Source organism: Galeopterus variegatus, unplaced genomic scaffold (assembly GCF_000696425.1).
Source record: "Galeopterus variegatus unplaced genomic scaffold, G_variegatus-3.0.2 Scaffold12, whole genome shotgun sequence".
In the NCBI taxonomy this organism is placed as follows: Eukaryota; Metazoa; Chordata; class Mammalia; order Dermoptera; family Cynocephalidae; genus Galeopterus; species Galeopterus variegatus.
In genome coordinates, this window is record NW_007726123.1 from 1,347,405 (window position 1) to 1,361,176 (window position 13,772).

The following is a 13,772-nucleotide window of genomic DNA, read 5'->3' on the forward strand; positions in this document are numbered from 1 at the left end:
TTTTTTTGCCCTTTTGTCCCTTCCTCCATGTGAGGACACAGCATTCAAGGTGCCATCTTAGAGGCAGAGACTAGGCACTGACCAGACACCAAACCTGCTGGCACCTTGACCCTGGACTTCCCAGCCTCCAGAACTCTGAGAGATAAATTTATGCTATTTATAAATTACCCAGTCTGAGGTATTCTGTTATAGCAGCAGCAACAGACTAAGACACAAACACTACAGAATAAACCTTTTTTGTTTTTTAAAAAGTCATTTTGAAATAGAAAAACAGACCCCAAAGTAAACAGCAGCTATATCATGGGTAATTTTTTTCTTTTTGGTTATCTGCCACTTATGGTTTTTCTATACTAAGGATGTATCATGTAATTTTTTTTTTTTAAAGATGATCGGTAAGGGGATCTTAACCTTTGACTTGGTGTTGTCAGCACCACGCTCTCCCAAGTGAGCTAACCAGCCATCCGTATATAGGGATCCGAACCCATGGCCTTGGTGTTATCAGCACCACACTCTCCCAAGTGAGCCACAGGCCGGACCTCATGTCATTTTTTTAAGTTGATTTTTTTTATAACTTAAGCATTGCTTCCAACCCATAGTTCTTTTTTTTTTTTTTGCCTCTTTTGTCTTTTTTCGTGTCCGGCAACGGATCGCAACCCTCAGTGTCGCGCCCGTACCGGACCAGGACCGGCAACGGGATCGCAACCCTCAGTGTTGCTCCCGCACCTCGCTCAGCCAGTGAGCGGGAACCGGTCTGCATGTGGGATCCGAACCCTCGGCGGGAGCGCCGCCGCACTCACAAGCGGCGCACTGTAGCAGTGCGCCACCGGGCCGGCCCCAACCCATAGTTCTTAATCATACTATATATTGTCTTAATCAAACCATATCCTTATATACAAACATTATCAATTAAATCTTATTTTTAATGATTTATATACATTTTCACATTTAAAAAAAGCCTTTTAACAATGGGAGTTACAAATAAGAATTGGAAATTCAATGTGCTTAGGTGCAGTAGTAGTTTAAGTACTAATTACATGTGTGACACTTTGGGACAGGTTATTATAAGTTACATTTCACTTCTTTTTACTTTTCTGTATTTTCCAAATGTTTTATAATAAATATGTATTATTCCTAGTTTGAAAAAAAGCATTAACAAAACAAACAAAAAGAATGAAATGAGATACTATGAATAGTGCCTGTCACAAAATTAGTGCTCATAATTTTAAACTGTTTTAAAATCCTCTGTGAGATGGGATAACAGATCACTTTCATATTCATATTTTAGTGCACTCATTTCTGTGAGCATTGCTTTTATAATAAACATAATATCTATCTCTTAAAACAACCCTCTGGTAGAGACTACAAGTTGTTCCCCAACCCATTCTTCCCTTCATTTTCAATAATAACAGAGTCCCTAAATCTTAGCTGGATACGTGGCCACTCCAGAATAAAAACTACATTTCTAAACTTTTTTGCAGCCAAATGTGGCCATGGGTATAATTAAAAATGATGTGTCCAACTTTGGGGAACAGTGCTTGAAGGGCATATCCCTTCCTTTTCATTCCCTCCTTTTTCTGCTTGGACTGTATGTAGTTAAGAGGCTGAAGTTGGAGCAGCCATCTTGGACCATGAAGTGGACGGATCCTAAATCTGCAATTTTGTGGAGCTGGCATCCCAACCCTGGACTCTCTGTGTGTATGGGAGAAGGAAATAAACTTGTAACTTAAGTTCCTGTTATTTGTGGATTTTGTCACTCATAGCCACACCTAATCCTGACTGATATAAAACCAAACAGAGGAGAGTATGTGTTTTGTAGTACAAGATGAGAGTATTAATGATGTTCAGATTTAGCATTCTACTCAGTGCAGAAATTGCATACAAACACCATCATGTGATAATCCAGACTCTGCTCAAACATTACTTCTTTGCAAAGCAGACCATAATTCTCCTTTTATTGAGTTAAAGTTTCCTTCCTTTAATTTTTTTTTTTTTTTTTTTGTCTTTTTCGTGACCGGTAAGGGAATCACAACCCTTGGCTTGGTGTTGCCAGCACCGCCCACAGCCAGTGAGCGTACCGGCCATTCCTATGTAGGATCTGAACCCACGGTGGGAGCATCACTGCGCTCCCAGCGCCGCACTCTCCCGAGTACACCACGGGGCCGGCCCACCTTCCTTTAATTTTAACCCTTTTTTTATCCTTGATAAAACTATCTGGTTCTTCTTCCATATAACAATACTTCAAACACTTTTAAACATTTATGCTCTCCATAAGACTTCTACTTTTTGGACTAAACATCTTATTTTTCCAAATAAAATTTATTGGGTACTTACTGTGCTCCAAGGGTAACGCTAAATGCTTTACATGCAATATCTCAGTTAATCCTATTATTATCCTCATTTTACAAATGAAGAAATTAATAAGGCTCAGAGGAACTTGCTCAAGGATCGAAATCCATCCAGTTGTAGTCCTATTTTCTTTCTAAGACATAATTTCTAGATCCTTCACCACTGTCCTCCTTTGTTTCTGGACCCTATTTGTCTCTCATATAGGGCAACATGCAAAATGAAGAACTCAATACAGACAGTCCCCAGCTTACAATGATTCAACTTAATTTTTCAACTTCACAACAGTATGAAAGCAATATACATTGAATACATCTGGATAAACCCATCGTAAGTTGATGAGCATCTGTACTAAGGTATGTCTGGAGGACTACCGACTTTCTTGTTATTATTAATAATATAGTTTAAAACAGCATTTGATTTTCAGCAACCATTTACATTGTTAATATATATCAAGCTTATAATTCTTTAAAGTATCCCATATGTATGCAGATGTTTTCTAAATCTAAATTTAGAAGGTTTGTTAATTTTCTTAAAACTCTTTTATTTAAGCCCACCACTTGAATTTGGCAATATCTTTTTGAATCTTATTTTGCCATCTAACATAAGCTAGACCTTAGCTTTATAAGCCATCCATAATTCAAACAGAATGCCTTCAACAACTAGACCACCTGAGAATCAAGATTAATCAGGTTACAGTAGAGCATAATACCTCTGGAAATCTTGGACCAGGTTCGTGACCCAACTTCGTTTTTGAGTTGAATTTAAAACAATGAAATTAAGGTAAGAAGTCTTTTACATGACTTTAGCACTCTGAGTGGAAAAGACAGGATTTTTTGAAGATCCAAAAATGTTCAATGACTCTAAATCTGGGCTTTACTTAGAATTGGTGAAAGACTGACCTTAAAAAAATTTTTTTTTCTGAAGAACAGCAAAATGCTGATGGTTATCAAAGCTTGGCCATGGGAACTTGAGGATTTACTGTATTGTTCTTTTTGCTTTTTGTCTGTTTGGAAATTTTCACAATAACAACTTGAAAAAAATTCAAAATAACTTTTTAAAATTCCAGCTAATGAATGATTCTATTCAAATTAGTTTGGTCTTCTGAAAGTAGCTAATAACCAACCAATGACTTACCTACTGTGTGGTAATATGGTGTAAGAATCAAGGCTTTTACACAATTGATTCCTCCTAGTACTTCTGCTAACATTTTACAAATCTGTTGTTGTGCTCCATTCATGCTGCCAATATCTTTACAAAAGTAAAAATAGTCCACTTAAGTTAGTTTTTGAATAAAAATCATCCCAATTCTACAAAATGAAAAGTAAAGATTAATATTTCCAATAAGAGCTTCAATGTAATACTATATATATAATGACACTAAATTCAGTACAAGTTCTTTGCTCTCAACCAAAAGAGGTTTAGTGTCCTAAATATGAAAAATTGTTATAACACAAATTTCATCTACAAAATCTCACCTAAAAAATTAAACAGGTCACTGCACTCTTGTGAACTCTGGTGTCATGTTTAACAATAACAACAAAGTCCTACCTAATAATTTACTTTAGAATTAAATTTCACTATTTGACCAAAAGAAAACTCAAACCTTTATTATACTGTTGTTGACAGAAGCGGTCATGAAACCATGGAATCTGAAACTCAGGGCATTCCAAACAGACTGCTCTATTTAACTCCATAAGACGAAACTGGACCCTTCTACTTAGAGATGAACATAAAACTGAAATTAAAAATAAAATACTAATGGATTTTGATAGCTTAGACCTGGCAAAGACAACCCATTTATTTCACATTCATTTATCCCCACTATTGGTTGATACTTTTATTCTCATATAAAATCACTTCATTTGCACATACATCCTTTATATGTGTATTTTTTTTTCATTGTACATGTTTATGGGGTACAGTTTGTTGTTTCCATACATGCATATATTGTCTAATGATCCAATCAGAATATTTAGCATATCACATAAACATTTATAATTTCTTTGTGGTTATAATATTCAAGATACTCTTTTCTGGCTATCTTGAAATATAGAGTACAATATTATTACCTATTGTCACACTAGAGCACCAGAACTTAATCTTCCTATCTAACTGTAACTTTGTAACTGTGTACCAGTCTACCGACATTTTCTCATCTCCCCCTCCCTCCTCCTGCCTCTGGTAACCACTATTCTATTATCTATTTCTCTTTTCTTTTTCTTTTTTTCTTAATTGACCCATATTAATTATACATATTTAAGGAGTAAAATATGGTATTTGGGTACATTCATACTGTATGCAATGATCATATCAGGGTGCTTAGTACCTCCATCACCTCAAACAATTGTCACCTCTTTGTGATGGGAACATTCAACATCATATTGAGTAGCTACTCAAAGATACACAGTACTTTATTGACTGCAGTCTCCCTATATTGCTACAGAACACTAGATCCCATTCTTCCTGTCTACGATTTTGTGTCCACTGACCACCCTCTCCTCACCTCCACTCCCCTTACTAGTCTCTAGTAACTATTATTCTACTCTCTATTTCTATGAAATCAACTCTTTTTGAGTGAGAACATGTGGTGTTTCTCATTCTATGCCTAGCTTATTTCACTTATAATTTTCTCCAAGCTCATCCATGTTGCTGCGAATGGCAGAATTTCATTCTTTTTTACGGCTAAGTAGTATTCCTGTGTGTGTGTGTGTGTGTGTATACCACATTTTCTTTCTGCATATATTTTTAAGTTATTATATTCAGTGGCATGATTAGGACCAAATGCTACATTGTTTTCATTAATTATGAATGTTAAAAGTACATTTTTAAAAATGCTACCAAGAATTTTTATTGACCTAATATTCCACATTTGGAAACAATCAATGATTCATGTATAATAATTCATTATCTATAATAATGAGGAATTGGAAACAACCTATAAATTTTATTATATCCATAAAATGACGTATTTTGTAGCCAACCAAAAAATATTTAATGGCATGTAAAATTATTCAAAATATAATTAGATGAAAAAAGACAGCATACGAAAGTGAATATATAAATAATCCAAATTTTGTTTTACAATACAAATAGATATCTAAATATACATATCAGGGCAGGAGAAAGAAAAGAAATACCCCCAAACATTAAAAGTGGAAGTTTCACTTGGTGATAAGATTATGGGAAATTTTTTTTTTCTATATTATACTTTACGTGTTTTCCATATTTTCTACGATAATATGAGATACTTCTATAAACAGAAAAAAGCGTTATTAATATTTAAATGCTTCAGTATATGTAGAGTTGAAACTTGGATATACAGTAAAAATAATACTAAATTAAAATGTAGGTACATACTTTCAAGCTGAGAATCCAATCTGGCTAAGAATTTGATGTTAAAAATTGCCTTTAGCACATCTTCTGGAAAATATTCAAGTGTGGCCAAAGAGAAACCAAGAAATACTAACATGAGAGGATCCAATATATCTAAAAGAGAATTAAAAATTTTAAAAATATTATAATGAACAGCTGCCTCACATATACATAAACATATAATCAGGTAAAGCCAGGTTTTTAAAAAAATGATACTAAGAAAGCCTTGACAAAACTAATATATATTGTCACAAGTCAGGATAGTGTGGGAGAGGGGGAATAGAAAAGGGGGACAGGAGGATATAGTAGTAAAATTCTGTTTCTTGATTTGGGTACTAATTCACTGGATGATTCAATTTGTAAAAATTCACACTATTATAGTAAGCTTATATGAATGTTTCTGTTATTATTATACTTTAATAAAAAGTTTTAAAAATTGCCTTGAAAAGAGAAAAAGTTCAAAACAAAAACAGGGGAGTATGTAAAAAAGGAGACCAGCAAAATTGATTTGTTAAAACTTATCTTTATCTAATACAAAGAAAATTATTACTCCATTATTTAAAATTTTACTTATGAAAGTCTCTAAGAATTTTCCAAACATTCTCTCATTAAGTCTTTAAAAAAAAAAATCAAAGCTGTACTTCTCAATCTTTCTTCTCCTATACCCTTTAGTTAAAAAAAAAAAAAGAAAGAAAGAAAAAGAAAAAGTTTTAATTTCTAAGTCTCTATTTGGAGCATATAGGAAGACATGTACCCGTACTTCCCTCTCATTGTTGACACATGACTGAACAACCAAGAGAACACACTAAGCCTCAGTTTCAAGTCTCTTCTTTCTATATTCAATTGTGTTACTAAAAAGGGTTATAATTAGATGTCACACATGCATACATCCATATAAGTATATACATACCATAGCCACATTTTACTTGTCTATTAGCAGACACAGTAGTATCAGACATGGTTAAACACTATCTGGCCTATAGATCCCACAAAAATGTAGCAAAGTCCATCAGCATGATAGTGATATAATTAAGGTATTTATACTGGTTTCACACAGCTTAACCAGAGGTCTACAAGTCTATACAAATAGACCCTAATTTAGAGCCTAACATCTTATACCGGATGTGGAAGCTCTCAGTAAGCATCTGTTGCTTGGTCAACTGACTGACTAGGTAAATCTTACTCTCCAGGCATGGCAAAAAGCTTCAAGGAAACTAGTGTCTGCCTGTCTTCCACTGCACCTCCAACCAACTCAATCTCCCTTACTCCACTCCTGCCACACTGAATCTGCTGTTCCTGGAAGAAATTGAGCATGCTGTCACCTCAGGGCCTTTTGTACTTGCCTTTCTTTCATCCTGAGACTCTCTTCTCCACCTATCAAATGGCTCACTCACTCACTTCCTTTAGTCCATGGCTAAATGACATCTCCTTAGAGAGGCAGTCCTTGAATCCTGTATATAAAATAGCACTCCACCCCACCCCACTATGCTCCACTCTATACACTTACCCAGGTCTAATGTTCTTGAGAGTATTTATCACCACCTGACCTTCTAGATCTATTGTTTATGCCAATCTCCCTCTGCCAGGAAGTAAACTCATTGACTGTAGTGTATCTGTTTTTTACTCTCTCCTGTATCTCCAGTGCCAAGAATACCTGACAATAAGCACACAGTGAATGTTGACTGAAAAGGCAGTAACTACTGAGCCAGATATTTCACTTCTAAAACTTCCACATCATTCTGACAAGTGGTATGGGTTTGAGAAGAAATGTCCCATAAAGCCCTATACCTTGAAAGTCAAACTGCCCCCCCCCCACATAATTCAAGACCCAAAATAAAGAACAAAAAAGAAAAAGGAAACATAATTTTCTGTCTCTGCTGTCTTCACATACTGCTTCTGCTAAGGCAAACAGGAGAAAGGACTATTTCTATTCCACTTTTTTTCCAGTACTGAAACAAAATACAAAGACTTTTTTACGAGACACAAAATAATCCACACCAGAGCAACAAACCTTCAAACAATTCATAAACATCTATTAAGGCCTTTAAAAAAACATTTGTTTACTTTAAAAAAAAAAACAACTAAAACTGACAAAAACAATCAGATATTACATGCCTCAAGATGTGATATAAATGTAAGGTACACAGCACCACATACAAGTTATTTTTGCTGAAAATGTTTAATCTGAACAGAATCAATTATATATACCTAACTTCTAGTTTATGAGAAATACAGTGGATGGAGGAGCAAGTTAATAGAAACCAATGAGGGGCCGGCCTGTGGCTCTCTCGGGAGAGTGTGGTGCTGATAACACCAAGGTCACAGGTTCGGATCCCATATAGGGATGGCCGGTTAGCTCACTGGGTGAGCGTGGTGCTGACAACACCAAGTCAAGGGTTAAGATCCCCTTACCAGTCGTCTTTAAAAAAAAAAAAAAAGAAACCAATGAGACAAATCTAGAGACAGTCTCTTTTTAAAAAACTAATAAATGGCCAATCTCTTCATAAAAAATAAATATCAAGAAAAAAAAAGATGAGGGAAAATGACATAACCACTCAATGGTGGTTGTTTTAAAAAAAGTTATAAAAGACAAATTTGCTGACAACTGGGGAAATTTGATTATGAACTAGGTAATAGATGATACTTGTTCATTTTCTCAGGTATAGTATCAGAACTGTGGTTCTATAGGAGAATGACCTTATAACCTGAAGTATACAGAGCTGACAATTCAAAAGTTCATCATACACACAGGCACTCATGAGCACACACAGAGCAAATGTGGCAAATGATAATTATTATTCAAGCTAGATTGTGGGTATACAGTATACAGATGTTTGTTATGGTGTCCTTTCAATTTTTCCTTATATTTGAAAACCTTTATAACAAAAAGATAGGGAAAAAAAGAGAGAGAGAAAAAATATTCTAGAGTATAAGAAACTAAAAATTAACAACCAAACACAACTAAAAAAATAACAGCCAAACACAAGTAAACCTGGGTCCAAAATAAATACTCTAAAAAGGTATTTTGGGAAAAATTAGGGAGATTTAAATATGGGCAATGTATTAGATGTCATGAGATTATTAAGTTTCTTAGATGTGCTAACAGCATTGTGGTGATACAGGAGAATGTCATTATTCTTAGGAGGTATAAGCTAAAGTAATTAGGGGTGAAGAGTCACAATGCTTACAATTTATCTTGAAATAGTTCAGAAAAAAATAAGAGCAAGAGAGACAAACATATAAAACAAATAAGATAAAATGTTAACATTACTGAATCTAGCCAATGAGTTATATAGGTGTCCCCTGTTCGATTCCTTCAATTTCTAAGTTTGACATTTTTTCATAATAAAAAGTTTCAAAAATGGATACAGAACTTTTTTTTTTTAATGTACAAAATTCATGGCTATTATGGATACCCTTTAAATGTCGGACATCACTAAGCTCAGCAGGTATTCTCTGACCTCCTCATTCAATGTATTACCAAGCAACATACCTACCTAAGTAAGAATTAAGGTGTTGCATGCAAGTTCCAAAAAATTCATCCCTTTGAGGTGGATCATAGTTCAAGATGCTAAATGGAAGGATAATAGCAGGGATTGCAAAAGGATGGATCTGTATAAACAGAACAAAAACTGTATAGTTTAAACTTCAGTAAATGAAACATAGTTTCAACCTCATTATTATTTTAGGTGATGCCTTTTTCTAACATGTATCACTCTACTTATTAATTTTTCCATCCTGCTATAATTTATTTAACCCCACCACTAATTATTAGTGACTTTTGAAGTGTTAATGCAGAAGAAATAAATTGGATAATCTACAAATTAATTTTGTTAGGTGTAAAATCCTGTTACAGAATTCATTAGTCATTAAAATGAATAGGAAACGGTATCACTAATTTCTATAATATCAGTGCATTTTATAGAATCATCATATAATGTAATTAAAGAAGTTTCTTAATTTATAATCATCAGCATTTATTTTTATTTCATTCTTTTTCTCCCCCCATTATTCGCTCATTCATCCAATACTTAATAATTGACAGCACTATACTAGGCAAATAAGACAGACTTTTGTTTTCATTTGTGAGAAATTACTATCTTCTAAATAAAGGCCTTATCCTGACATATATACACCAGTAATGTTGTAAGTGAGCTTCTTCTCACATAATCCATAAAGCAACATTTTACAAGTTCCAGAAATAAACCTGTAAAAAGATGCACTGACAATTTAAAAATACTGATGTCAGTGGATACCTTATAATTTTCTCCATTTTCACGCTTATCTCCCACTTTTGAATGTAATTGTTTTTAAGCAGTAAAAGTAATACCACAGGATAATAGAAAATAAGAAAAAGGAAAAACAAAAATTATCTATACTATCCTAATATAACTAGTATCATTTTAAGTATTTCCTTCTAGTCAAAGAATTCTAACTACTGATCTTAACAATATTGTAATGAACCAAAGGATGACTGCTGATCTCCCCCAGGTCTGCAATGCTAGAAAAAGAAAGCAGCTGTAAGGAGAGGAATAACAAATTGCTGAACCAGAGAAAACCAGCATTAATTATTAAACTTCAAATTCCAATCCAAGTTCTCAAAGTACTTATGATAAAAATTATACTTCTATAAGTTGACAGCTATATGAAACTAATGTTTTTAATTTTAAATTTCACCTTTTCAATCTGCTGAACAACCACTGAGGCTATTCTATCAAGTAGCAAAGTACTGAGGTAGTTAGTTCTAGAAATGAAAGATGCAATTTCCGCAACATTTATGTAATTAATTTCATCCATCAAACGCTGTAAAGCATAAATTGTCTCTTCAAGAAGTGACTCAGGAATCCAGTCTCCTTTTAAAGATTTAAGTTCCTTCCATAACAGACCCAAATTGTTGCTCTGTTGTAGTCTCTGATGACCATAGCAATCTAATTTTTGAAGTAGTTTCAGTTGTTTCCCAGTAATACTGTCTAAACACATGTGATCATACTGAATCCATCGTAAAACAGATGTGGCAAAACTATTCAGGTACTTTAGGTTACACTGTGGTAAAACTGCTTCAGTTCGGGATATCACCACTTCATCCAGGTGAGGAGAAGGAAGCATGGAAATAGCACAGACCAGGATGGAAATCTCACTTGGTATGACACTAATTTTCAAATAACTATGAAGGAAGGGGAAAAATTGAAAAGAACGAAATTAATACATCAGCAACAAAAAATAAAATATATATGTATTAAAATGAGAATATTATTATTATTATTAATAGGTGAGATAGGCTTAAAATACAAGTTAAGAAGCATTAAATAAATTCAAATATGACAGCTTCTAAGAGAAGCTTAAGATGTTCTGAAACACACTCCAAATTGTTTTATGAAAAAGTAAAATCACAGTACCTGGCAAACAAAAGGTCAATGTCCCAACAATGTTTCTAGTACTGTTGCTGGAGAATTTGGGTTCAATTTCTGATATGACCTGTCAGGAGCTAGTATGACCTAATACAGGCCCTGGCATACAGTGATCACTCAGTAATATAGGTTCCCTTCTCATTTCTGATATATAAAAAATCCAACATTAAAAAAACCCAAAAAAACAACAAAATAAAATATAATTGACCCCATTCTCTACTCCAAATTCTCATGGCGAGGTAAGTGTCCCACTACCAGGACAGCAATTGTTAAAAAAAAACAAAAGACTGAGAGCTTTTAAAGAATTTTAGGTTTAGAAGCAGTGGAAAGAATAATCCAATCTAAATTAAAACAAAATTGTGTTACTTTTAAAATATTAAATTTACTCAACACTAGCAAAATAATCATAATACTCAATGCTAGCAAAGGTACATTAATACAGGCATTCTCATCCACTATTAGTAAACTTTAAAGGTTGGTGTAACCAATTTTTGAAAGTAATTTAGCAGTATGGCTTAAGAACTTTAAAAGTACTTATATCATTTGACATTGTCAATTCCTATCTAGGAAACAAACCTAAGAAAATAATCTAAAATCCAGGCAGATTTGTGCTATTCATTGTATTTTTTAATATGGCTAAAATGTGGCTGGAAGGCTGGCTCAGTTGGCTAAGCACAGTGTTATAACACCAAGGTCACTGGTTCAGATCCCCATACCAGCTGGCTGCCAAAAAAAAAAAAAGGCTAATTTGAAAACAATCTAAATACTTGATGGGGAACTGTTAAGCGAATTATGATACAGTCATATGAGTATTATCCAGCCATTATAAAAGATTTATAGTGCTGGCCAGTTAGCTCACTTGGCAGAGCATGGTGCTGATAACACCAAAGTCAAGGGTGTGGATCTCCTTACCTGTCAGCCAACAACAACAAAAAAAGATTTACAAAAAATTCTTAATGATGGGGGGAAATGTTTACAAGATAAATTTTAAACTAAATATAGAAAAAGTAAGGAAACAATAAGCATGTATATAATCATCCTAAAAGTAAGAAGAAAGTTATTTTTTCAAGAAAAGGGTAAACTTTCTTATAACATACCTAATGTGCTAAATCTCATCTGATAAAATGTCATTTTTTTTTTAACTTTAACATTTATTTGTACATATTCGTGGGGCACAGTATTTTGTTTCAATACTGCATAATGATTCACTTAGGGTAGATAGAAAATATCATTTCTTATTCCTCAGTCCAAATCCTTCTTAATCATAACGGCATATTATATTATAATAAAAGTCATCTTCAACTATATGCCAATCTTTTGATTATGGACTAGAGCCCCATGCTTGGTCTTTCAGAAATCACAATAAGAAATCAAACCAGTAGTGAAAAATGAAAGAGAAAAAGATTAATCTGGTTTGAACATCATTCCAGTCATTATTCTGATCTTTAAAATTAAAAATTTTAATGGAAAACCCCATGTTAGCCTAATGAAAGTCAATGGAAAACTTAATAACTTCTTAGTTGGAATATGAATGCTATATCCATAGAAAAGAAGGTAATTTTAATTTCTTTAAATTTCTTTTAATTTCTATCTCAATTACTTTTTACTTACATCACTATTATAAATCTTACTCTTAAAGTTACAAATTTAAAACTTTAATATGCCCTAAAACAGGCAAGTTTTACTGAAGAGCCCTCAATACAAGTACTCCCAAATGGGAGTTTTGCCTTCTTCAGCAACCCAACCTTTTGATGGTGATTCTATTCCTGCAGGAAAAGAAAATGGCTTGACTATTCATTAGTTTACTGCCATCCTTCCCTTAGGGAACTTAATCACACTACTGGCCTCATTTCCACTTCAAAATATACCAAGCATGGGCACTGACACACTGGGCATGGAGGGAGGTAAGAATCTTACCATTTTTAATAATAAGCTACCCAATTTTGCCTCCAAAACTTCCATCAACTCTGTACAAAATTAAACAAAACAAATATTGCAGCTAGATTACAAAATGAAACACTAAGCAAACACCTGTATTTTAATCTTACCTAAGCAATAATTCTTTGAGTTTCACAAAAAGCTCTTTACTCTGAAAATGCAGAAAGGTTAATGCTTGAGTTATCCTCAGTAACTCTATTGGTTTATAGTTATCCAAATGTTTATGCAGAACAGAAGCAATTCTAAAAAGAATGATAAAACATATATTATAACCAGTTCATTCATTTATTTATTAAACATTTACTGTGGAGCTTTCACGCCGGATACTTTGTGCTGGAGAAATAGCAATGAATGAGACAAAGTTTTCTGTTCTTGAAAAACTGTCTCAAGATGATGATAGAAAGTAAACAATTAGGGCTGGTCAGTTAGCTTAGTAGCATTGTGTTATAACACCAACGTTAAGGTTAAGGGTTTGGATCCACCTACAAGCCAGCCGCAAAAAAAAGAGTTACTAACAATTAGCAAAATATTTAACTCTTCCTTAAACCCACTATCTCTCAAATGGAGATGCTTAAAAGTAATGGGAAACACTTAGAGGCAGTAAGTTGGAAGAAACATGGCAGAAGGAATATTAAAATAAAGAAACATACAATATGAAAAATTAAGCACATGTAATTTGAACTATATATTTTTTCTTCTTAAATATTA

General features: G+C 33.6%; 1 protein-coding gene across 2 annotated transcripts in view; it reads right to left on the bottom strand.

The window, feature by feature from the left end:
- The window catches only part of FASTKD1 (FAST kinase domains 1), a 36,442-nt gene that overhangs the window by 6,013 nt on the left and 16,657 nt on the right, over window positions 1–13,772 (bottom strand). For both annotated transcript variants that reach the window (XM_008590847.1, XM_008590917.1), the window contains exons 7-12: window positions 13,175–13,306; window positions 10,396–10,882; window positions 9,216–9,330; window positions 5,704–5,832; window positions 3,950–4,081; window positions 3,481–3,594 (exon numbers count right to left, since the gene is read on the bottom strand). In XM_008590847.1, the coding sequence (XP_008589069.1) occupies window positions 3,481–3,594; window positions 3,950–4,081; window positions 5,704–5,832; window positions 9,216–9,330; window positions 10,396–10,882; window positions 13,175–13,306 (1,109 nt within the window). The remainder of the gene's footprint in view (window positions 1–3,480; window positions 3,595–3,949; window positions 4,082–5,703; window positions 5,833–9,215; window positions 9,331–10,395; window positions 10,883–13,174; window positions 13,307–13,772) is intronic.